The sequence below is a fragment of the Vicugna pacos genome, chromosome 32 (genome assembly GCF_048564905.1).
Source record: "Vicugna pacos chromosome 32, VicPac4, whole genome shotgun sequence".
Lineage (NCBI taxonomy): Eukaryota > Metazoa > Chordata > Mammalia > Artiodactyla > Camelidae > Vicugna > Vicugna pacos.
Genome location: NC_133018.1, coordinates 10,123,079 through 10,147,877, shown reverse-complemented (window position 1 = coordinate 10,147,877; position 24,799 = coordinate 10,123,079). Strand labels below are relative to the sequence as shown.

General features: G+C 45.9%; 2 protein-coding genes across 7 annotated transcripts in view; one reads left to right on the top strand and one right to left on the bottom strand.

The window, feature by feature from the left end:
- The first annotated feature begins 434 nt into the window (after positions 1-434).
- ALKBH2 (alkB homolog 2, alpha-ketoglutarate dependent dioxygenase) lies at positions 435-4,478 on the top strand. The gene is made up of 4 exons (XM_031669980.2): positions 435-611; positions 1,298-1,596; positions 2,000-2,198; positions 3,192-4,478. The coding sequence occupies exons 2-4, from the start codon at positions 1,320-1,322 to the stop codon at positions 3,496-3,498; spliced, it is 783 nt and encodes a 260-aa protein (XP_031525840.2). The 5' UTR covers positions 435-611; positions 1,298-1,319; the 3' UTR covers positions 3,499-4,478.
- A 1,031-nt stretch (positions 4,479-5,509) lies between these two features.
- The window catches only part of USP30 (ubiquitin specific peptidase 30), a 48,859-nt gene continuing 29,569 nt past the window's right edge, over positions 5,510-24,799 (bottom strand). For 4 of the 6 annotated variants that reach the window (XM_072953668.1, XM_072953669.1, XM_072953667.1 and 1 more), the window contains 10 exons: positions 23,936-24,039; positions 20,641-20,739; positions 20,007-20,052; positions 18,791-18,885; positions 10,155-10,214; positions 9,572-9,658; positions 8,862-8,942; positions 8,549-8,768; positions 6,812-6,932; positions 5,510-6,076 (listed from right to left, as the gene is read on the bottom strand). In XM_072953668.1, coding sequence (XP_072809769.1) covers positions 5,812-6,076; positions 6,812-6,932; positions 8,549-8,768; positions 8,862-8,942; positions 9,572-9,658; positions 10,155-10,214; positions 18,791-18,885; positions 20,007-20,052; positions 20,641-20,739; positions 23,936-24,039 — 1,178 coding nt within the window. In that variant the 3' untranslated portion in view covers positions 5,510-5,811. The remainder of the gene's footprint in view (positions 6,077-6,811; positions 6,933-8,548; positions 8,769-8,861; positions 8,943-9,571; positions 9,659-10,154; positions 10,215-18,790; positions 18,886-20,006; positions 20,053-20,640; positions 20,740-23,935; positions 24,040-24,799) is intronic. The other 2 variants (XM_015239651.3, XM_072953666.1) reach the window with 2 other exon arrangements.

The window sequence follows — 24,799 nt, the reverse complement described above, 5'->3', positions numbered from 1 at the left end:
CATAGAAGCACTTCTCACACATCCTCCCATTTAATTCTGATGGTGCTCTCATGGCACAGATTTTTGTAGTCTCCGTCGTACAGAAGAGGCAATGCAAGCCCAGAGAGGTTAAGTGACCTGCAGGAGCCACACAGCTCAAGTGGAGGAGACAGAAATGGAAGTTACAGGGTCTGGTTGCAGAATCTGTGTTCCTACCTGCGACAATATTCTGGTGGCCCAACTCCCTGTCAGGACAGCAAATTAATCCCCAGGGAGAGGGGACACCGAACAACAGCTCCCAAACCACCCGTGACCCTCCCTGGAGGCCGAACAAATAACGTTACACAGAAACACCGTGGTGCTTGCAACGCGCCAGAGGGTCAACAGGTGGCGCCCGGAGGCCGCCCGCCGTCTTATTTTGCAAACTTGCCTGCGTTTTCTCCGGTTCGCGGCTGAATCTACCCGGAAGCAGTTCTGTGGTCGGGGTAAGTGTTTTCTCTTTCCCTCCAGCCCTTCTCTAGAGTGTGTCTGCAGGATTCGGAGCTTCTCGGGTGCTGAGATTTGAAAGAGAACCTTCTCCACCCCCACCTTACGTGTGACAATTCTTTTCTATCAGAACTCGGCGTGCGTGTGTATGACCACGTTTAATCGTTAATACATTTAGATTCTGAATCATATCCCTTTAAGGCTCTCAGTACTTACCTATTTAACTTACTTGTTTTAATACTTACCTATTTTAATAGGGCCGAATCCGTTATCCATCCCCCCTCCTTTGCAGGGTGGAAGGGAGACACGTGCTTTTCTGGGTGACTTTGGGCAAACCCCTCCCCCTCTCAGGGTGTCAGTTTCCCCATGTGTAAAGTGAGGGTGTCGACTGTAGTTTCCAAGTTTGCCAGTGGCATGCGAATTCTTTAAAATTTCAGATGTTTGGGGGTGGAGGGCAGGCCCCTGGGTTTTGCAAGCTAGTCTGCTGATTCTGATACCTATGCAGGTGGGGGTGACCTTCCTCCGGGATCCTTCCCGCTTTAACGTCCTCTTACTTTCTAGGACAAGGTGTTAAACTTTAAAATGGAAACTTAAAAACAGGAGGAATGCCGCTGTGGGACCACTTTGCAGAGTAGACTTAGGCAGTTGGGACGGAATCTAAGCGCGCGCGCTCTCTCTCTCTCTCCCTCTCTCTCTCTCTCTCTCTCTCTCTCCCTCTCTCCCTCTCTCTCCCTCCCCCTCTCCCCCTCCCTCTCTCTCCCTCTCCCTCTCCCTCTCCCTCTCTCTCTCTCTCTCTCTCTCTCTCTCTCTCTTGACGACCACTGGCTCCCAGGTCTTTGCTTGGTGAAGACAAGATGGACAGATTCCTGGTGAAAGGGGCTGTCAGGGGCCTTACGGGAGAGAGCAAAGGAGAGCAGACCGGAGGAGGCCCAGCAGGGGTGGGAGAAGAGGAGGGAAACAGCAGGAAAAAGCCCAGGAGAGCAGCCCCGGGGAATGGAGTCGACTCCGCACACCCCAGCTGGAGGCACATTCAAGCCGAGGGCCTGGACTGCGATTACACGGTCCTGTTTGGCAAAGCGGAAGCAGATGAGATTTTCCAAGAGCTGGAGAAAGAAGTGGAGTATTTTACAGGTAAGCAGAGGATGGCAGGGTGTGTGTGTGTGGAAAGCTTACTTGATAAAACTATTGGTCCATGTTTAGGGAAATCTGAAGCCAGGAGCCACGGATTACTGATGAATTTGTTTATTGACTCAGCATGTATTCTGGGCACCTCTGGGCCAAGCACCTTGCTGGGTGCTTGGGATACAGAGGGATTGCCTGTCCACTGAGAGCTGTTTCTCAAGGTGTAGGACAAGAATCAGTCCTCACGGGAACATTTTGGGGGAGCCACAATGATTTTTGAGGAGGGGGTCCTCGGTCAGGGTTCTCTACATTTTTCCTGTTTTACTTTCTTTCTTGAATACTCAGGGAACCAGTGTCGGGGGACGCTCACCTGCCTGGATTTCTAAGGAGCTGCTGTGTTTTGCCTGCACAGGTGCACTGGCCAGGGTCCAGGTGTTTGGGAAGTGGCACAACGTGCCCAGGAAGCAGGCGACTTACGGCGACATTGGGCTGACCTACACCTTTTCAGGCCTTACTCTGTCTCCAAAGCCCTGGATCCCCATCCTAGAGCGCGTCCGGGATTGTGTTTCTTTGGTGACTGGGCAGACCTTCAACTTTGTGCTTGTCAACAGGTGACCCCCTTACCTGTTTTTAACATTTTTCTTTAGGACGGTGGACTGAATTTTATAAATCTTCTGTCTCTTCCCAAAGAGACAGAAATACATCGTATTTTGCTCATTTGCACAGCAAACAGTTCTTTAGTTAGGGGCACAGTAGTGGAACAGAGCAATTGTTCTTTACAGAGCCCAGGCTGCTGACCAGGTGAATGAGATAATTTCACCCAATGATAAGTGTCCTGAAGAAAATTAAACAGACTGATCTAAGAATGGCTGGGAGGAAGCGGTCTGGGTTTCGGGCCGTGTTTCTCAACGGCAGCACTGTTGATGCTTTGGGCTAGATAATTCTGTTGTCCTGGGGCTGACCTGTGCGTTGTAGAATGCTGGAGACATCCCTGGTCTCCACCCACCAGGTGCCAGTAGCACCCTTCCCTTTGGTTGTAGCAAAAAGAATGTCTCCAGACATCGCCTAGTGCCCCCTGGGGGCAGAGTCGCCCTATTTGAGAACTCTGGGTTTAGGGGACGGTGGTTAGAGGAGGGTTCACCGAGGGGGTGACGAAACAGAAGAGTGTGTGTGAGCCACGCAGGCATCTGGAGGGAGAGCAAAGGGAGCTTGGAGTGTCTGTGGTGTGGAAATCCTGCTGACCGGGCCGGAAAGCAGCGACTGAGGGAAAGAGGGGACGGGGATGAGCTCAGAAGTGGGCAGGGGCCAGACTGTGCGAGGAGTAAGGGTTTCAGTCTAGTATAGGGAGAAGCCGTCTCATTCGATAAACGGTTGCCTGCACGAAGCAGAACTCTCACACATGCATTTGGCTTCTCTTGCTGTGCTGTTTCACAGCGTGTGAACAGACTGGGCTCCGGGCTGGGCTCAGCCCTGGCAGAAACACGGCCGAGCCCCGTGCTCGCGGCCCCGTTTCCCGCTGCGGGAAGAGGAGGACTCTGCGGGGTGGGCGGGCGAGTTTCCCCGAGGGGGCCGTTCGGTGAACTCTGCCTGGTTCCTCACCGCAGGTACAAAGACGGCTGTGACCACATCGGTGAGCACAGGGACGAGGAGCGCGAACTGGCCCCTGGGAGCCCCATCGCCTCTGTCTCCTTCGGGGCGTGCAGAGACTTCTTTTTCCGACACAAGGATTCCCGGGGGAAGCGCCCCTCCCGGAGGCTGGGCGTGGTCAGGCTTCAGCTGGCCCACGGAAGCTTACTCATGATGAACCCCCCGACCAACACCCACTGGTATCACAGTCTCCCTGTCCGCAAGAAGGTTCTGGCTCCCCGGGTCAATTTGACATTTCGGAGAATCCTGCCTGCTACCAAGTGAAAAACGTTTTTAACAGTTAGTACTTCTGTTTGCATCTTCTGTCTCTCCTCCCAAGAGGGAGCTGGCGTTTCCTTTACCACCAGGGAACTTGGGAATAATAACCCAAGTGCAGGGCTTATCCTCACAATGCAGAATTCAGAAAGAGGATGTTGGTATCAAATCGGTGAATTAGGACAGAATACCGGTTGCTTTTTTTTTTCCTAGCAAAACGATTCTTTTATTGCTATAATACACAGCAGATACAAAAGGTGCCTTTAGCAAATACATAAATCAGCAGTTGTTATGCCAGAAACTACTAGTGTAATGTACGTTTTTGCAAAAGGAAGCGACTCTGTAAATAACTTAAAACCGGAAATAAGATGACTCGGCTGCTACTTAACTGCCTAATAATTTACAAAATGAGGAAGTCAGGAGAAGAGACTTTGCATGGATATCATTCACATTTACAGCTGAGGCTCTGCCCCTGACCTGTGACCAGAGACCTGACAAGGAGACGTCCAGAGGATGAGGCACCCAGTATCTCTTTAATGGCAGATTTCAAAGAGGAGGCAGTGGCGGGACAGTGGTACCCAGAGCTACAGCTTTGCAAGGCAGCTGGAGGTCACGCAGTTGAGCATTTGTTCCCCCGGACTCATATACAACCTGCCACCAACAGATCAGAAGCTCCACGCTGCTCCTCTCACCCTGACGTTCGCGGCCTCAAGAACCTTCACAGGACAGTCTGTTGGGAGCGAGTGCTCTGGGTCCTCGGGACGCACGCTGGCCGGTGGGACGGTGGTCCCCTGGGCCTCTGGCGCTTATGCCTGACCCCAAGGCACTGTCTGCAGGTGTCCGCCAGCTCGCACCCACCAGGGACAGAGCAGTTCTTAGCCTTACCCCTAGTGACCTTTCGGATGCGTCTGATTCCAGATCTTATCTCTGAAGAGTCTGTCTAAATTTGGTATCCTTTTTTTTAAAATAAAAAATCTCGCTAAAACATAGACCGCTGTGATGTCAAAATTCTTTCCGGCCTGGGCTGCATCTGTGAGACTTACCTGGAGGGGGAGGAGACACTCAGTAGTCTTTTTGTGTGAGGCTGCCGGGGCTGAATGCACTGGGAGTGTGGACCTGCGACAGAGCGACAGTACCAGGTATTAGCTGGAGTTCTATGTTTAAACGGTGTTTTTCTAAAACTTCTTTCAACTTGTTCTTTGTGGGAAGGCCTGTAACTCCGATGGTCGTCGAGTTTAACTCTTCACTTTACAGACGAGGAAACTGAGGTCCAGAGAGGCTGCAGCCCCGGGGCCAGGGCCCTCTGTTCTGAATCTGGCTCTCAGAGGGAGGCCGGTATTGTCTTTGTGGCCCAGCCCCTGCCGGCCCCGCCTGTAAACCTTAAGAGCTCTGCATGGGCGATGAATACGCGGATGAGAATCGCTGTCCATGGGGGATCTGTGTGTGAGAAAGGGTTTCCCACAGAGCAGAGGAGTCGTAAGTGAGACAGGAGGCCGCTGAGTTCCAGCTGTTCACATGCCCGATGGGCCACGGTACCCACATTTCCAAGTCCGCTGTACAAAAAACAGGAGCAGCCAGAAAGCGGTTCACCGGTCACTGACCAAGCGGTGAGAGGCCCTCCTCAAGGGGCAGATTTGGAAATGAGCTTTTACCATATATAAAGAATTGAAAGGTTAGAAAAAGACATACAAAAAGGAGGGAAGGTGGTAGGCTTTAGGCATCTTTAACTCTTCTTTTGCTCTCCATTCAGTTAACTTTGGGAGGAACAGAGCTTTTCAAAAACTTGTTTCTGTGACTCTCTGATAATGTGGATTTTTCCAGAAGGGATGTGCTACAAAAGCAATTGAAAAGTGAAAGGCACTTTTTCTTCTAAATTGTTGCCTTTAATAATTTCACTAATTCAACCATTTTTACGGGCCAGCTTATTAAAAATAAGAGATCTATGCTGAAACATCAGGGGCTCAGACAAAGTTAACTCCCCTCTGAGAACACCTAACACAGCAGGGTACAAAAAAGGGGCTTCCAGAGTCTGGTTTCTTTAATTACCTGTATCAGGTGAGTAATGAGACGCTCTACACAGAAGGACTGCCTTCCTAACAGGGCGATGGCGCCCTCCAGCGCACACCAGCGGGGCAGTGCGGGGAGCCGGATCGGGTTTGAATCGGGGCCTCTGGCTCCCATGTGAAACCTGCTCTAAGAACACACCAGGAGGCTGGAGGAGTCTAGTGGAGCTGCGTACACACACTCGCAGGCACACGCACACGCACAGACACGCACAGTTTGGACAGTGCCATCAGCTCTAGCTTTGGGGCCGGCGCAGGCTCATTCTTCGGACTTGTACTCCCGCCCCTGGTGCTGCATCTTGGAGAGAACGCGCTCATAAAACAGCAGGTACGCGCTGGACGACAGGACCTCCTGCAGGCTGGCCTTGCGGACGGTGTCGTCAGAAACCCACAGCCACTGGCTGCTGGTGGACAGAGGGCTCTTGGCCGAGGGCGGGGACCGCCGGTAGGTCACGAAGTGTCCGGAGTGCATGTCTCCGTGGTGCACGACAACCGCCATCAGCTGGAAGAGGTACGTGGAGGAGCTGGACGGGAGGAACAGATGCCAGGCGTTTTACCAGTACGGCAGGGGCGGCTTACGGGCAACAGCAAAAAAGGACAGGAATCCTAGAGGTCCGACAGGAGGGGGCTGATACAGTGGTACATCCGTACAATGCAATACTGCTCAATACTAGGGGGAGGGTGTAGCTCAGCGGTACAGCGCATGCCCAGCAGGCACAAGGTCCGGGGTTCAACCCCCAGCACCTCCATTTAAAAATAAATAAATAAATAAACCTAATTACCTCCCCCCATTAAAAAAAGTACTATACAGCTGGTAAAATACACACGTACATTTACTGGCATGGTGAAATGTCCATCCTGCGAGTGTATGTATGCTGTGGGGTACACACACACATACAACTTTACAGAGTGGAAGGCCTTAGAGATTTCACTGGTGATCTCTGGGTGGTATCCTAAGAAATTTTAAGTTTTCTTCTTTATATTTTATTTACACATACTTTCATATACACGTGTAAACACATAACATTGAAATGTTACGTACTTTTTTTTCTAAACTGAAGTATAGTCAGTTTACAATGTCGTGTCAATTTACTGGTGTACAGCAAAATATTTCAGTTGCACGTATACATACATATATTCATTTTCTTAATTCTTTTTCATTACAGGCCATTACCAGGTATTGAATATCGTTCCCTGTGCTAATTCCTATTTGTAAAGTGGTCAGTGAATGAAGCATGTACTCCTGGAGAGCGACTCACCTGTAGTCGGGAACGGCTGGGAGGGGGAAGGGCACCGGGCTTGGCAGGGTGGGCAAGAAAGGCGGGGAGCAGGCGCCATTCATGAAAATCTGTGTTTTGCGGCCCCCAGGCTGGTTCCGACCTGCAAGAGAAAAAGGCCCGAGGCAACTGAAATGAGCTGTGGCTTTGGGGAAACAAAACATGGCTCCGATTAGCTTGAAGTTTTAACTCCCCAATGATGCTGCAGAGAAAAAACAGACAGTTTATTTTGTATTATGTTGATTCATAAAACTTCCTACCTTTTGGTCCCTGCCTGTTTTAACCCCGAACAAGAAAATGTACCCAGCTCCTGGTCTACGGCTCACCTGGACAGCTCTGAGAGTCTTGGAGATGCCTGGCCCTGTCTGATAAAGACACGCATCACAGTCAAGCAGTAGCCAACTTACTGGCATTTTGCCCTAAACCCAGGGTTCTCAACCTTGACGCCATGGACATTTGGGGCTGGAGGTCGAGTGGCATCCCTGTCCACGCACCAGGATGAGGTACAGTAGCTCCTCATCTCCCAGTTGTGACAACCAAAAAGGTCCCCAGCCATTGCCCAGTGTACCCTGGGGGGCAAAACTCCCTGTTGAAAACCACGGATGGAAACATTCTCTCCTCTTTGTCAGCTTCCGAGGAACAACAGCTGTCAACAGCATTGAGACGTGTTCATGGATGTAGATAAGATAATTAAGGAGATAGTTACATCTCTTTTCCTTTCAAGGGTCAAATTTGGGGGCCTTTAAGTACCAAGTACTTCACTGTTGGCCTCTTGGACCACAATGCTCTGAACATGGGCAGACCTGCACCCGCCCCGGCAGGAGGAGGAAGCCAGAGTGAAGAGGTCCATGATTTAAAACTGAGCCCTCTTCCCACCCAGGCTGTTCCTGACATTAATCTACTGATCTGTAGAGAAAGGATGACACTCGGTCACCCCATGAATGATGTCCGGCCAGGCCACACAACTGTGCACGTAAGAAAGGAGGGTGCTAGGGAGGGAAAATCCGGGGTGCGGGGAAGACGCTTGGTTTGACGGTGAGTGGTACACAGGTGGTGAGTTCAGGCCTGAAGCCTTGGAAGTCGGTGAATTCTCTTTACCTACAAAGAACTCAACACACTACATACGCACCTTTACAAGATCACCCAACACTCCCCTCGAATGCCAGTTCCCACATCTGCTGTTTGCCCCTGGACCAGTCACTCAGCCTCTGGGAGCCTCGATTTTATCTTCAGTGAGACTGAGGGTGATAATAGCTACCTGGCTTCAGTGGGACCCAATTCAGTAACCCCAAGGGAGGACAGTAATGAGATCAGATAAGTGAGCAATTCAGTAAAGAAGTATTAACCCAAACGAGATGTTCGGGGGTCCTCAGCCAGGACACTGACCCCCCATGTTTCCGTATAAATAAGCTGACTGTGTTGTGGGGGAGAAAAGAGAAGAAACGCACTGGAGGGAGGTGAGCCAATTACTGTTTAGTCAGAAGACCAGAAAGCAATCTTCGACTTTCCGGCCAATACTTTGCCACCTGTTTTAAAAATCAGACATCTCACTACGATATCATTTTAACTTTTTTACCAAACTTTCCCTTGCCCACCCCGACCCCGCTGTTCTCAAGAACAGAAGCCACCATGGGACAAGCCCTGCCCTGGTGGCGCAGGGGACCCAGAAGCTTCCCTGCTCTGCTGCAGATCCTGGCCGTGTCGACCCCTCGGGCGCACCTGGTCTGGGGGCCGCCGGCCCGTCCTGCAGGTCCAGCACGGGCCCCGCGTCGTCGCGCGGCTGGGGGCTGCAGGGACCTGGCTTGTGTCCAAGGAGGCGGTATTTGTAGATGTCCATCATTAGGAACTCGTTGAACTGCACGTGCTCGTGCCGCTTCAGGGGCGCGCCGTGGCTGGACCAGCTCAGCCGCTGGAGGTGGATGCACAGGCACTGGGGGAGCTGTGGGAGGGAGAGAGGCCGGGAGGAGCCGCATGTCGGCAGTGGGACAGGGACCTTGGGGGCCAAGCCGGCCGGCCTGAGGCAAGGGCTCACCTTCCCTAGTTTCAGCTGTTTGACAAAAGTGGTCCTTTGGTGTTCCACCTTCTCCCCGCTCAATGTCCCTTGCGCTTCAATCTGAAATAGAGGAAACCTCTCTGTGTAGGATTTCTGGAGCCAGGAGCTCCAGGGGGAGCTGCAGGTCGGCTGGTGTCCCACTGCGCTCACCTGGCCCTGACTCCTCCCTGCGGGAAGAACTCCGCTGCCCAGCTGTGTGCCAGCTGTGTTCACTGTTTCAGTCGTTAACAGGGACAATGGAGGCAAAAGATAAAGGAAGAGGCCCCACTGAAACTCTGGTACTATCATGTCATCTACTTTGCTCTGGGTCTTCAAAAACTGTCCCCTGCAGTTCCTCTTAATTCAGAGGATGAAATTCCATTGCCTGGGGGAGTCAGGCAGGTCGCTGTGCTAAGGCAGGTGTGAGACAGGTGGGCGTGGAGGGGACTGGAGCACACTGGAGGGGACATGTCCCACCACAAAGTGCAGCATTCTCATTTGTTCTTTAAACATTTCATGGATGAAACAAAACTCATCTGGGGGACTTAGTCCATGGGCCACCAATTTCCTAACCAAGTTAGGCAGAAATGGCTGTGGCTGAAGAGAGCCTCTGGGTAGTGTCACAAGAGCCCAGGGCCAAGCGCATGGGAGGTGCAGTGCTGGGACACATGGGCCAGCTCGGGAGGTGGCATCTGGGGTTAAAGCCATACCTTCGTACAGTTGTCACAGACGACATCCCGCACTGATTCCGACGAGATGAAGTGGTGAAGGCAGTGGTCCAGGGTCAGTGGATGACCCTACAGCACAAGAAGAACATTCAGGATTACAGTTCTGGGAGAAGTACTCTGAAACTGCTAACAGGGAGAACTGCAGAGCTCCATTCTGCCTGGGTAGGCAGTAGAGCTTCACCGACACGAGTGGATGCTTCCTGAACAACACGAAGCTCAGAGCAACCGAGATTTGCTATTATGAGTGGATGTTCAAGGCTTTGAGGCCCTAACACTGCAGAAAATTATGGGCTTCCACACTCTTTAGATATGTCTGAACTTGAGTTAATGTGTGTATGTGTGTGTGTTCAAAAAAGCCAAAATTTCTGCAGCCAGGAAGGAACCGGCCACCTTTTTCTCCCCTCAAACCAAGCCATGCTTCCACAGATTAAAACCAAGACAGGTTCAACCAGCCAAGTGTCTGAGTAACGTGTACTACTACTGAGCTACACAAAATGTCTCAAAGCCCTTTCCGATTCGAACGTCTCCAAAACAGACCCCAAATCAAGCACAGATCAGTACGTACCCATGTGGCAGCTGGAATACTTAGTGAAAGGCTATCAAAGGTATCAAATCGAACGGGACTCTGAAACACATATTGCAGAAAACCCAGAAAGGACTTAGGTTCAATTCAAAGCATTACAGGTGGGAAGACACATGCCTACAAAACAGTTTAATATTTAGATGCCCCATATTAACACACTAAAACATAAAGTACTTACCTAGAAGCAAATTCTATTAAAAACAACTTCGTAAATGTAAGAAGGACAATAATACTAAAGGACAGCTTGGAAACATTGTACAGTGACATACATGACTCAGCAGTTTGGGGATTTTATCCTAAGGAAATAACCGTGGATAACATAACTACCAGGATGCTCATCACAGCATCATTTACCATGGCAAAATGTGAATGGATGCAACTTCTAGGGAACAATTAGATAAATTATATCATGTCCATGTGGAATGGAATACTATATTAAAAATAGTGTAGAAGAATACATGATTATATGGAGAGAAGTGCATGTTATGTTATTAATTGCAAAAAAATGATAAAATAAGGTGAAGAGTTCCTGCTCTTGATGATGGCAGAGTAGCCTGGCCAGACTAACTCTCCTTGAGATAATCATTGTAAGATGTGGCCCAGATCAAAACACTCTCAACGACTGGAAGGCTAAATAGCAGGGAGAAACTGAAAAGAAGTCAGCTCTTGGAAAGATAGGAACTCTGTGTGTGAGATTTCCACTGTGTGGCTTTTTTGCCTGAGGGTATGCCCCCCCGCCGCCCCCCCAATCCACGCAGTTCAGTGTTGGGTGGGACAAAGCAGCAGTCTTACAAGGTTGAGGGATCAGAAGGCAGTTCAGGCCTGGTACAGAGGCTTGAGGACATTCCAGAAAGAGAGGAGCTAAGAGAGGATAAGCCCTAAAGTCTATGTATAAACCCCACCCAACTCCATGGCTGAGCCCTGAACCACACAGACACAGAGGAGATGCCAGGGAATCTGGCCAAAAGCAGCAGCTGGAGGCTGAAAACACTGAGCAGAGATTCTGTGGCCCAGGGCTGGGGAGATGGAGTTCGGAGTTTGAGCTCAGCCAAGTTAACTGCCTGCTAAAACAGAATTCATTATTTTTCAGAGAAACATACCAGAATCCAGAGTCTTTACTACAATGTCAATATGCAATAAAAAAAAATGACTAGACATACAATACAAAGAAAGAAGAAAGTGTGACCAGGGGTGTGGGGAAGAGGAGATGATGACCTGGATGGTGAAATCCGCACAAGGACCCTAAAGGAGGATTATAATGTGCTCAGGGATGTAAAGGAAGAGCTATTTAGATCTAAGGGAGGACTAACGGAGAATGTCAGCAGAGAAACAGAAATTATAAAGAACCAAATGGAAGTTATACAACTAAAAGGAACAATAACTAAAAGGAAGAATTCACCAGGCAAACAGAAATTCAAGATGGAAAAGAGAGTTAAACTTGAAGATAGGTCAAGAGAAATTATCTAAATTGAAGGACATGGAGGAAAAGCATTGAAGGAAAAAGAACCAAGCCTCAGTGACCTGTGGGACAATATCAAATGGACTAACAAGTGAAGAATGGGGCATACATTAAAACAAAAAAAATTAGCAGCCAAAAAATACACAAACTCAGTGAAAAACATAAATGTACAGACTTAAATTCAGCAAATCCCAAGCAAATACAAAGAAAACTAGCTATGCACCACACGTACAAACTACTGAAACCCCCAAACAGAGAAAATCTTGTAAGCAGCCAGAGAAAGTAATGACACTTTACATACAGAAGTAAGAAAAAAATGCTTAGCATTAGAAACACTGGAGGCCAGAAGACAACAGAACAGTGTCTTTAAAGAGATGGATTTAAAATAAACCAAGCCTAAACAGCAACACTGTCAACCCCGAATTCTATATGCAGCCAAACTATTCTCCTAAAAAAAAAAAAAAAGGCAAAACAGGAACATTTTCATATAAATGATATCTAAGTGAATTTGTTAATAGACCTGCAAGATATTAAAGGAATATTTCTAGACTGAAGGAAAAAAACATCAAATGGACTTAGAGTTACAGGAAGCACCAAGGTATACTGAAAATGGTAAATATAAAATTTTTTTCTTTTGAACACATATAGCTGTTTAAAGCAAAAACTATGACAGTGTTGTGGGGTTTATAATGTATGTAGATGTAACATATACGACAAAAGAGAGCAGAAAGAATAGGGTACCAGAACCATACTTTTGTAAGGTTCCTGTATTTTACACAAAGGTATATATTAACTCTAAACAGACTGTGATAAGTTAAAATTGCAATAAAACGAAGTTTATCCTAGAAACACAAAGCTAGTTTAACATTAGAAATGTCAATCACATTAGAAAAATCAGTCACTGTAATTCACCACATTAACAGAATAAAAGAAAAATTTTATTCTGATCATCTGATCATTTTTATGCCCGATCATCTCAATATATGCAGAGAAAGCATGACAAAATCCAATCATTATTCATGACAAAAACTCTCACAAAGTAGGAATAGAAGAGAATTTTCTCAGTGTGATAAAATGGGTATATGAAAACTCAAAGCTAATATTGTACCTAATTATGCAACACCAAATACTTGCTTCTTAAGATTTGAAACAAGGCAAGGATGCCTAGCACCACTCCTACTGAACTTTGTACCGGAGATCCTAGCCAGGGTAATAAAACAAGAAAAAGAAATAAAAGGCACAAAGATTGGCAAGGAAGAAATGAAACTGTCTCTATTTACAAACAACATGATTACTTATTTATTTTAATGGAGGCGCTGGGGACTGAACCCAGGACCTCGTGCATACTAAGCACACGCTCCACCACTGAGCTCCACCCTTCCCCCCTCAAACAACATGATTATTTAGACACTTATTCTAAGGAATCTACAACAAAACTTCTAGAACTAGTAAATTTTTGCATTATCTCAAGATACAGGGTCAATATACAATTATATTTCTATATACTAGTGGCAAATAGCTGGAGAATAATGTTTAAATTCCACTTAAAACAGAAAAATAAGAGAGATGAATGGGCAACTTACAGATTAAAAGATATTTAAGACAAATGAATTGTAATGGATGGACCACATATATTTTTAAAAACTTTTTAAATTGCAGTATAATTTACACTGTTGTGTTAGTTTCAGGTGTACAGCAAATGATTCAGATTTCAGATTCTTTTCCATTATGGGTTATTACAAGATATTGAATATAGTTCCCTGTGCTGTACTGCAAGTCCTTGTTGTTTATCTATTTTTATATAGTACTGTGTATATGTTAATCCCAGACTCCTAATTTATTCCTCCCCCCAGCCCTCGCTTTCCTCTTTGATAACCATAAATTTGTTTTCTATGTCTGAGTCTATTTCTGTTTTGTAAATAAGTTCATTTGTATCATTTTTTTAGATTCCATATGTAAGTGATATTATATGATATTTGTCCCTCTCTATCTGACTTACTTCACTTTATAATCTCTAGGTCCATCCATGTTGCTGCAAATGGCAGTTTCATTCCTTTTTATGGCTGAGTAATATTCCATCGCATATATGTATACGACAACTTCTTTATCCATTCATCTGTTGATGGACATTTAGGTTTCTTCAATGTCTTGGCTGTTGTGGATAGTGCTGCTGTGAACATTGGGGTGCATGTATCTTTCCAAATTAGAGTTTTCTCTGGATGTATGCCCAGGGGTGGGGTTGCAAGATCATATGGTAACTTTATTTATAGTTTTTTAAGGAATCTCCATACTGTTCTCCATAGTGATTACACCAATTTACCTCCCCACCAACAGTGTAGGAGGGTTCCTTTTTCTCCACACCCTCTCCAGCACTTATTATTTGTATACTTTTTAATGATGGCCATTCTACCTTTTAATGATATCTCTTTGTAGTTTTGATTTGCTTTTCTCTAATAATTAGAGCTACTGAACATCTTTACATGAGCCTATTGGCCATCTGTATGTTTTCTTTGGAGAAATGTCTATTTAGGGTCTTCTGTCCACTTTTTGATTGGGTTGTTTGTTTTTTTGATATTAAGCTGTATGAGTTGTTTGTATATTTTTAATCCTTTGTTGGTAGCATTGTTTGCAAATATTTTCTCTCAGGCCATAGCTTGTCTTTTCATTTTGTTTAGGGTTTCCTTTGCTGTGCAAAAGCTTTAAAGTTTAACTAGGTCCCATTTGTTTATTTTTGTTTTTATTTCCATTACTCTAGGAGACAGATCCAAAAAAAACACCACTGCAACGTATATCAGAGTGTTCTGCCTATGTTTTCCTCTAGGAGTTTTATAGTATCTGGTCTTACATTTAGGTCTTTAATCCATTTTGAGTTCATTTTTGTATATGGTGTTAGAGAATGTTCTAATTTCATTCTTTTACATGTAGCTGTCTGGCTTTCCCAGCACCACTCATTGAAGAGACTGTCTTTTCCCTATTGTACATTCTGGCCTCCTTTGTGGTGGATTAATTAATCCTAAGAACACAGGTTTATTTCTGGGCTTTCTATCCTGTTCCATTGATCTTTATGTGTTTTTGTGCCAGTACCGTACTGGTTTTTGTTTGTTTGTTTTTGGATTTTTTTTAAAAAATGGAAGTATTGAGGATTGAACCCAGGACTTTGTGCATGCTGAACATGCACTCTACCACTGAGCTATTACCCTCCCTGCCCTGTGCCATACTGTTTTGATTACTGTAGTTTTGTAGTGTAATCTGGAATCCAGGAGCATGATTCCTCCAGCTCCGTTCTTTCTCAAGATTGTTTTGGCTATTTGGGGTCTTTTGTGTTTCCATACAAATTTTAAATTCTTTTGTTTTTATTCTGTGAAAAATGCCATTGGTAATTTGATAGGGATTGCACTGAATCTATAGATTGCCTTGGATAGCATGATCATTTTAACAATAGTGATTCTTCCAATACAGAAAACAGTGTATCTTTTCATCTGTTTGTGTCACCTTCAATTTCTTTCACCAGTCTCATAGTTTTCAGAGTAGAGGTTTTTTGCCTCCTTAGGTAGATCTATCCCTAAGTATTTTATTGTCATGTATGGACCATATTTAAAAAAAAAAAAGATTCAACATCATTAGTCATCAGGGTAATGCCAGTTAAAACCACAATGAGATACCATTTTACACACTACAGGATGGCTAAAAATAAAAAGTCAGATAATACTTATTGGTGAGGATGTAGAAAAGTTGGAAACCTCATTCACTGCTGGCAGGAATGGAAAATGGAAAATAGTCTGGCTATTTCTAAGAGGGTTAAACAGAGTCACCATCTGAGCTAGCAATTCTACTCCTAGGGAGATACTCAAAAGGAATGAAAACATGTTTACACAAAAACTTGAGCATAAATGTTTGTAGCAGTGTTATACATAATAACCAAAAAGGGGAAACAACTCAAATGTCCATCAACTGATGAATGGATAAGCAAAATGTGATGTATCCTCACAATGAAATAGTATTTGGTAATGAACAGGAAGGAAGTGTTGACACAGATTACAACCTGGAGGAACCCTAAAAACACTATGCTGAGTGAAAGAAGCTAGTCTCAAAGCACCATGTATTATATGATTCTATTTATATGAAATGTCTAGAAGAGGCAAATCTTTAGAAACAGAAAGTAGATTAGTGGCCTCTAGACACAGCCCTACCCACTAGAGGTCCGGGACCAGCTTCACCCAGCAGTGGGCAGGCACTGGCTCCTCCTGCCAGGAAACCTGCATAAGCCTCTAGTCCAGCCTCATCCACAGGGGTAGATACTAGAAATAAGGAAACAATAATTCCAAAGCCTGTGGAAGGAATCCACAAGCACACAGAAAGATAGACGATATGAGGTGGCAAAGGAATATCTCCCAGGCCAAGGTACAAAATAAAATCCCAGAAGTAAGTGATGAGGAGATAGGTAATTTATCTAAGAAAGAGTTTAAAGTAATGATGGCCAAAATGTTCAGAGAACCCAAGAGGAGTATAGATGCACAGAGTGAAGTTTTTAGCAAAGAGTTGGAAAATACAAAGAATACCCAAACAGAGCTGAAGAATAAAATCACTGAAATGAACAATACACTAGAAGGAACCAAGAATAGACTAAATGAGGCAGAAGAATGGATCAGTGAGCTAGAAGACAGATTAGTGGAAATCACTACTTCAGAACAGAAAAAAGAAAAAAGAGTAAAAAGAAATGAGGATAGTTTAAGAGAACTCTGCAACAACATAAAGCACTCTAATATTCACATAATAGGGGTCTTAGAAAGAGAAGAGAGGGAGAGGACCTGAGAAAATTTTTGAAGAGATAATAACCAAAAACGTCCCTAACTTGGGAAAGGAAACAGTCACCAAGTCCTGGAAGTGCAGAGAGTATCACACAGAATTAACCCAAAGAGGAACACACCAAGGTACATAGTTAACAAATTGACAACAATTAAGGATAAGGAGAAAATATTAAAATTAGAAGAGAAAAGCAACGAATAAGATACAAGGGAACTCCCAAAAGATTATCAGCTGATTTTTCAGAAGAATCTCTACAGGCCAGAAGGGAGTGGCATGATATATTTAAAGTGATGCAAGGGGGAAACTGACAACCAAGAATACTCTATCCAGCAAGGCTTTCGTTCAGACTTGATGGAGAAATCAAAAGCTTCACAGATGAACAAAAGCTAAAAGATTTCAGCACCACCAAACTAACTTTACAACAAATGTTAAAGGAACTTCTCTAGTCATCAAACCATAAGAAAAGAGAACAAAAAGAAGACAGAAAATAAAGAGAGACCTACAAAAGATTGCTTTGGCTGTTCAGTGTTGTGGTTCCTTATAAATTTGGGAATTGTTTGTTCTAGTTCTGTGAGGAATGTCGTGAGTATTTTGATGGGGGTTGCACTGGATCTCTGCATTGCTTTGGGGCAGTGTGGACATTTTGATGGTGTTGATTCTTCCAATCCAAGAGCACAAGAAATCTTTCCATTTCTTTACGTCATTTCGGTTTTCAGAGTATAGGTAACCTCCTTGGTTTAGTTTATTTCTAGGTATTTTGTTGTTTTTGATGTAATGGAAATGTCTCTGCCAGTTATAAAATTCTGGTTTTTGAAGAGAAAAAAAAAGTGAATGAAGGGCCACAAATGGGAAAATAGCCTTTTTTATGAGTGAGTTGTATTCCATTTTTAGATATAAATAAAAATGGAATATATATATGTATATATATATACATGTGTGTGTATATATATATATATATATATACACACACACACATGCTGTATCTCCATTATCTATTCAACTATTGATGTGTACTTAGGATGCTTCCATATATTGGCAATTTATAAATAATGTTGCTGTTAATAGCAGGGTGTATGTATCTTTTTGAGTTAATTCTTATTTTGTGGTTGGCTTTATTCCTTTGATAACTGTAAGTTTAAAAAGCTGAAGCTCTAAATGTTCTTAGAAACAATGAACAGTGCATATATGTAAATTTAAAAATATATGTACAGTTACAAAAAATGATCTATCAAGCCATGAAAGACATAGAAGAAACTTAAAAGACATTATTACTAAATGAAAGAAGCCAGTCTGAAAAGGCTACAAACTGTACGACTCCAACCAAATGACATTCTGAAAAAGGCAAAGCTACAGAAACAATAAAAAGATCGTGGTTTCCAGGAGTTTGGGAGGGAGGGAGGGAGGGATGAATAGATGGCGCACAAGGGATTTTTAAAGCAATATAATTATTCTGTGTGATACTGTAGTTGTGACTACATGTCATTATGGATTTGTCAAAACCCATAGTATGTACAACATCAAGAGTGAACCCTAATGCAAACTATGGACTTTGGTTGATAATAATGTGCCCGTGTTGGTTCATCGATTGTACCAAATATGCCACACTGATGAGGGATGTTGAGGGTAGGGGAGTATCTATGTGTGAGTAGGGAGGGCTATGTGGGAACTCTGTATTTTCTGCTCAGCTTTACTGTGAACCTGAAACTGCTCTAAAATAATAAAATCTATTTAAAAAAAAAAAAAGTAGATTAGCGGCTGCCAGGGGCTGACAGCGTGGGGGAAATGGGGACGGACTGCTAATGGGTACAGAGTTGAGTTTTTGGTGGGGAGGGTGATGAAAAATAGTCTAAAACTGACTGAGGTGCCAGTTGAACAATCCTCTATTTTTGCATCAAGGTAGAGAATTTCCATAACAAAAAATTATTTTAAAAAAGTCTGTCCATGAATGACTGAAAAATTGTGCTGAACACTGGAATTTGACACAACATTGTAAAATGATTATAAATCAATAAATAAAAAAAAAAATCTCAAAAGCCAAGGTGGGGGGTGGGGGTGGGGGAACCATGCACAGAAAACAAAACTAGAAAAAAAAAAACAAAAAAAAAAACCAGCCCTAGAATCTGCTGCATTCATCGTGGGTACAGACCCCACCTTAGGATGCAAGACCCTGCCAATCCCCGTCTGCTGCTCTTGCTGCAAAAGATACCATTTGCGGATCAAGTGGAACGTCAGCGCTGACCAAAGTAGGGCAGTCAGTCTACTAAGCGTACAGAGCCCAGAAAAATCACAAACCCCAAACACCAGTCTTCATGAAACCTCGCCAGAAAATACCAAGTGTCGCTACTGTACGTACCTGGTGTTCACAGTGCTTGCAGACCATGTTACTAGTAAGTCTTCCGTGGAAAGGGTGCTGAGACTTCCAGTGATTAGATGTGGGATGAGGAGCGCCTGGAACACAGAACACCTTTTGACACGCCACCTCTAGCCCTTTGGCCCCAACCTCAAAATTCACCCTCCTTTTGAGTATGTGGCAGAAACGCCCTCTTCAGAAAAAAAAAAAAAGTTCCTGAAAAGGAAATTGAAAGAGCTCTCCTCATTGACTTCCATCAAAAAGACAACCCATTCCCTTCACAGGAGAATTTGCACAGGTCTTTACATGTGGTTTCTGTATAATGGGTACAGCCACATTTTTAAAAGGAAATTTGTTTGATGACGTCTTTCTGCCAACATTTGCTTCAAATGTCTGAGACGTCACAAGATATACACCATAGGTGAACATTCCATGAAGGGAGATAAACTTCTGAAATCATTAGAATAAGCAAGTTCAGAAAAACCAGGCTTTTGGGGGATAGGGTGGGTGTGAGTGGAATAAACATGGCAGCGTGTATGCTGGTGAGAACCACGAGCTGCAGGTCAGGCCTGCCCAGGCTGGGTCCTGGCTTTGCTTCTCATGAGCCACTTGACCTGGAAAATCCCTTCATCTCTGTAAGCCTCAGTTCACTGGAAATGAGGAGAACTGTGACCCCATTATCCCTCACACCATCAACTTCACAGAGCTGTTGTGAGGCTTAAATGAGATATTTCAGGGCCTGGCACATGGTATGGGCCCAGAAGATAATCGTTCTTATCACTACTGGCGCCCAAAGGAACTGACATGTCATTTTTTTTTTAAGTCTTAAGAAAACAATGTCTTTCTAAGGAGGATGGGGCTCATTTGCAGTGACAGTGGCCAAAGTGGAAATGCTGAGAACATGGCAGTTTCAGCCTCAGGAAGTTCCTCATAGGACCGATTCAAGAAAGAAAAGAGAAAACCCTTGTTGCAGGGAGAAGTAAGTCCGTTTCAGAGGAAGCTGAGCAGGGGCCGGGGTGTTGATCGAACAATTCAAGATGTTCACCAGGGGAATAGTTTAAAGCTGTTTCCAAAACACAAGCTCCTTTCAAGTCCACACACTTCAAGTCAGAATAGATGGCACCAGGAGAAACGTAATTTTTTAAAAACATAAAGCAGATGACTGTCATATCTGAACAGTACACATCTCACGGGTTAGAGTTCAACGGAAAGTGACTACCTCTGGTGCGGCAGGTTATCTGTCTGGGAGTAATTTCAGGTTGCTGCTGTAGGGAAAGGAAAAGAAACAGACTGAAACCCCGACTGCCGTCCCCCTGATCCCCCTCACCCCACTCCTAACCAGTTTCTCACCCGTTTCTGTGCAGACTGCACCATTCAGAAATCAACTTTAAACCACGCTTCCTAAAAGTCGCCTTAATTACGCTCTCTGGTTCATTAATGTACCTATTTCATCACCAGATCTAATCGAAACACATTTCCTCTCTGGAATATTTTCCCCCTTTACTAGTTAACTTTTATCAACTCCCAAACACTTACAAAGTGCCCGGAAAATGAGGTTCCCTTGGCATTCCTATGGTTCCTCATTCCTTTGTATTCATCAGGGGAAAAAATACATTTTTTCCTCCCAAGGCCAAGACAGATTGCAGCAACGAATCATTTTTAAGGGACTTGACTCCCACCCCCTCCACCAAAGTCACCAACTGCCAAGGGGGACGTTTCAGGCACCCATTACTGGTTTTTATTGAATCTTACTTTTGAGTTTATAAAGTTGTACAAAAATTACACCAGCATTCCTGTTACCTATTAAACATGCATACACCACCTTACATGCATCGAAGATGTTAACGGTTTACCTCCAGGGAATGCACGTCAAATAAATGTGTGACCCGGGGCTGGTGGTCCCGTTCATCCTCCAGTGACGAGGTGATGACGTGGAACAGTTCGTGAGCGTCCTGTCAAAGGGCAGAGCAGGCTTCAGACAGGCCCGAGGAGCCTGGGGCAGCATCAGAACTCCCCCCACCCCCATGTGGACGACCAGGCAGACCCCTAGGGTTAATGTGGACAGGATTTGCCTTCACCTGCTCGGGGCCCCAGTGCATTAAATGGACACAGTTACGTCCTAGACATTTTTGAAAGGAAAGACCCTCAACTGAGAGGCCCAGGGGGAGAGAGAAGGAAAGAAAGCTGGGGGGCTGGGGGGCAGCCTTCATGCCAGATCTGAGCCATCTCAGGGCCTGTTTTAGCTTTACTGGGGTGGCCTTGACCCCCTCTCCCCCTGATGACTTTTCTTTTTTTTAATCGCCTCCTCCTCATCCTTCAAGGTCCTCCTGAGGCGGAACCTCCCTCACCAGCCCTCCCTGTCAGCAATGGTCCTGCAGGCTCTGCCTCCAATTCACCCCCAGTTCTGAGGTCTCTCCATCTCCCCCGCGGCAGTCGCAGCCAGCCGGCCCGGGCCTGGATGCCTGTAGCAGCCTCCCTGCGGTCCTCTCTGTTTCTGTCCTGCTCCCCTGCAGTGCCCCCTGTACACAGCAACCACCACTGTCTACACGTAAGTCAGATCAAAGCAGCCCCCTGTTCAGAGCTCCTCAGGGCTCCCCACCGCACACAGAGCAGAAGCCCAGCTCCTGCCCTCGGCCTCCCAGGCCCCGCACAATCTGCCCCCGCAACCTCCTCTCCTCCTCTGCTCTCCCCGCCTGGGCCTGAGCCCTGTGGGCCTCTCTGCCATTCTCCAAACGCTGCGTCCCTGCAGCTGCTCAAAGCTTTCACCCTGGCTCGCTCCTCTGTCCGGAACCCTCCGCCCCCAGACCTCCCTCCTTTCGGGCTTCAGGTCTCAGCTGAAACCTCAGGTCTCCAGAGAAGCCGTCCCCATCTAGAGGAACCCCCGCATCGCGCTCTCTCATCCCCCACCCTCAGTCCTCCTGACACCTCGTCACCTCACCACGCTTATTTTCTCCTCAGCACATCTTGAAATCACCTGCTGGCTGGAGCCCCCCGACCCTCACGGGACAGGCGCTCCGGGGGCACAGGAACCCTGCAAGTCATGTTGGCTGCTATGGCCGAACACCCTCCATTGGCCCTTCCCGGGGCAGGCATTCAACAAACATTTTCTGCACATACAAATGAATCCCCTCCAAGACTATGACTGGCAGTTAGCAAGAGTGAAGGAGACTCAAAGATAAGTAAGGCAAGGCTCTGCCCTCGGGGGCCTCGCAATCCAGCGGCAGACGAGGCGGCCCAGCTGTCATCCACGAGCCCCGGACGGGGAGCCTGAGGGAGGACCAGCTCTTCCTGACAGCCAAGGCATCCGGGCTGGCCCTTGAAGCCTGGGCAGTCGTTCTCCAGGGAGAAAAATCCCAAGACAGGATGGAGACGGATCCAAAACCTCTTCAGTCACCATCAGCCCTGTAAGTACCTGACCTTGAGAAAAGGATCAGGATCGCAGAAGAGGGCGGAGCTAAAGAGCACGCACCCTACTGCCAGACTGGCTCTGCCACTCAAATAGCCGTGCGACTGTGGGCCAGTCACCTCGCGCCTCTGAACCAGTGTTCTCACCCGTGAAATGGGGGAGACTAACAGTAACTCCATGCAGGGCTGTTGGGAGGATTCAATCAGATAAGTCACATACTTGGCCCAGAGCATCCCCAGCTCTGGCTTTAGACACCGAGAGTGGACGTGTGCTGCTGATTGACTAGATCGTGAATAGTGAAGAAGTGGACAAGGCCCCGTGCTTGTCCAGACGCTCTGGATGACTCCAAAGAGGAAAAGAACCACAGGCACACGTGCTTTCTCTTTCCCACGCACACTCCAGCGCTACGTGGCTCAGTGATAGCAATGGGCCGAAGACGCTGGAAACAGTCCCCAGCAGAAAGTAGGACTTAAGTGTGTCCTTGACAGAAGAGCAGGACTTTGAAAAGGTATCTGACGTCCTCAGGGACTAAATCTCAGTCACTCTCTCAGTTTAGAGAAACACAAACTGTAGCTAAATAATTCCAGTTGCCAGAGGAGGATTAAAAAAGTAACTTCTAAATGGAAAAACATTTCAACATATAGTGGATTAATGCAGAAGCACTGTGAGGAAGTAGACATACTGGCGGCATCAGGGTCAAAAAGCAACACGTGTAAAACACGGCTTCAGATCAAAGTGGACACAGAGAGCATCTTTAAAGATAAGGAGAGCGAGGAAGCCTTCCCACCTCGCTTTGCAGCGTTTTCAAATGCCTCTCGCTTCAGCCCCGCAGTTTTGGGAGCCCAAAGGCTCTGGTCCAGGGGCTGGATGGTGGAGGCAGAAGCAGCCCTTACCAACCTGGAAATGGTGGGGGGAGGATGTACCCCCAGAAGTGAACATCACCGGGAGCTAAATTTTTGGTCCCTAGAACTTCATTCTCTCAGCCTCAGCCTCATCCTCTGGGGAAGGGGAGAAGGGTGGCCAGAGTCAAGAAAGACAATGAGGCCGCAGTTGTGGAAAAGGGGGCGGGGAGAGTAGCTGGAGGAAGGCCGTGGGGCTGCATGAGGCAGCTGATCAAGGTTTGGGGCCACTTAAAGAAGGTATGGTCTAAAAAAGGATCTCACATGAACCTCTGAGCCTCTAAGGTGAAGCCACCTGCCTCTCTCAAAGGACCCAGATGTCCCCATGAACCGCTGAAATGCAAAGTCACTCCACAACTAAAAAGCTTCTGGCCCTTTGGCAACCGTATATTTACACCCTATCCTGCGAGCCTTCCATCAGGAGAGGAGGAATGAAGTTCATGGCCTGGTCCCAGCACACCAGGGCTGTCTGAAACGGCAGGCACAGACATGTCCACGCAGGCCAGGCAACTGCAATAACTGATGTTGACTCTACTGGCCACAGCATTACAGCTGTTTTCTTTCTCTCTTAAATGATTTTTATTTCCTATTTTCCCCCATTGTCTTTAATTAAACCTTTTAAGCACATTTCTTTTTGGGGGGGGTAGTTAATTAGGTTTTTTTTTTATTCTAATGGAGGTACTGGGGATTAAGGACGTCGTGCACGCTAAGAACCAGCCCTAGCACAGAGCTGTACCCTCCCCGGCCGATGGAGCTGTTGCCTAGTCAGCATGGCGAGCTCAGGCCCCAGCTCATCAGAGGGAAGGATTCTCCAAGTAAACCTGTTTCGAATGTTGTGTTCACCTGTTCTTCAAATGAGGAGATCTGCCATCTGTACATTCTTAAGACATCCAACAAGCAGCTCGCATCCAAGACCTCATCATCAGTAACTTCTTGGCAGGATAAAGCTGGAAACGAAGAAGGCAGCAAGGTCACTACGTGAACCAGCAGAACAGCTGACCAGAACACCCGCACAGCACGTCAAAGCTGCTTCAACGTCTAACGACTGTAAAATGCACCTTGGAATTATATCTCTTTCATTGTTCTTCCCCGCAGCCTTACCGCATGCTTAGCATGCTATTAGACACTTTGCGTTTGTTGAATGAATGTAATATTTCAAGAGGCTGCAGTGTTTAAACAAATTGACCTTCAGGTATCTGAATTACTATCATCAATAATTTATTGTTGTAAGATTCATACTGAATAAAATGATTTTGACTCGCAACTCTGAGGGACGAGAGGGCCCTTAAACATTCATCTGGTCCGACGCCACGCTCGCTGCCTAACCACCCTCCACGGAGCTCTTTCCCGTGGCCGGAAGGCCTTCACTTGTATTTGTTTGCATTTCAATTTTTGATTCTCATAGCAAAGCATCAAGCTCTAAGAGGCAGCCTGAAAGGGTCTTTTGAGTGGTTCATTTTTCAATCAAAGTAGAATCAAGCCTCATAAGTAAATATAAAAGTTTGGACTTATACATTTATATTACAATTCCATCTGGATCAGGGGTGGGCCAACTTTTTCTACAGTGTCAGATCGTAAACATTTTAGGCTTTGTAGGTCTTCGTAGCAACTACTCAACTCTGCCATTGCAGCGCAAAAGTAGCCACAGATATATGTAAACAAGTGGGCATGGCTGTGTTTCAATAAAACTTTATTCACTTTCTGGCT

Bases quoted from the DNA above. Each gene is read 5' to 3' on its own strand.
- ALKBH2 (XM_031669980.2), top strand. From the start codon at position 1,320: ATGGACAGATTCCTGGTGAAAGGGGCTGTCAGGGGCCTTACGGGAGAG. The intron at 1,597-1,999 runs GTAAGCAGAGGA...TTGCCTGCACAG, and splicing joins AGAAGTGGAGTATTTTACAG to GTGCACTGGCCAGGGTCCAG. The intron at 2,199-3,191 runs GTGACCCCCTTA...TCCTCACCGCAG, and splicing joins AACTTTGTGCTTGTCAACAG to GTACAAAGACGGCTGTGACC.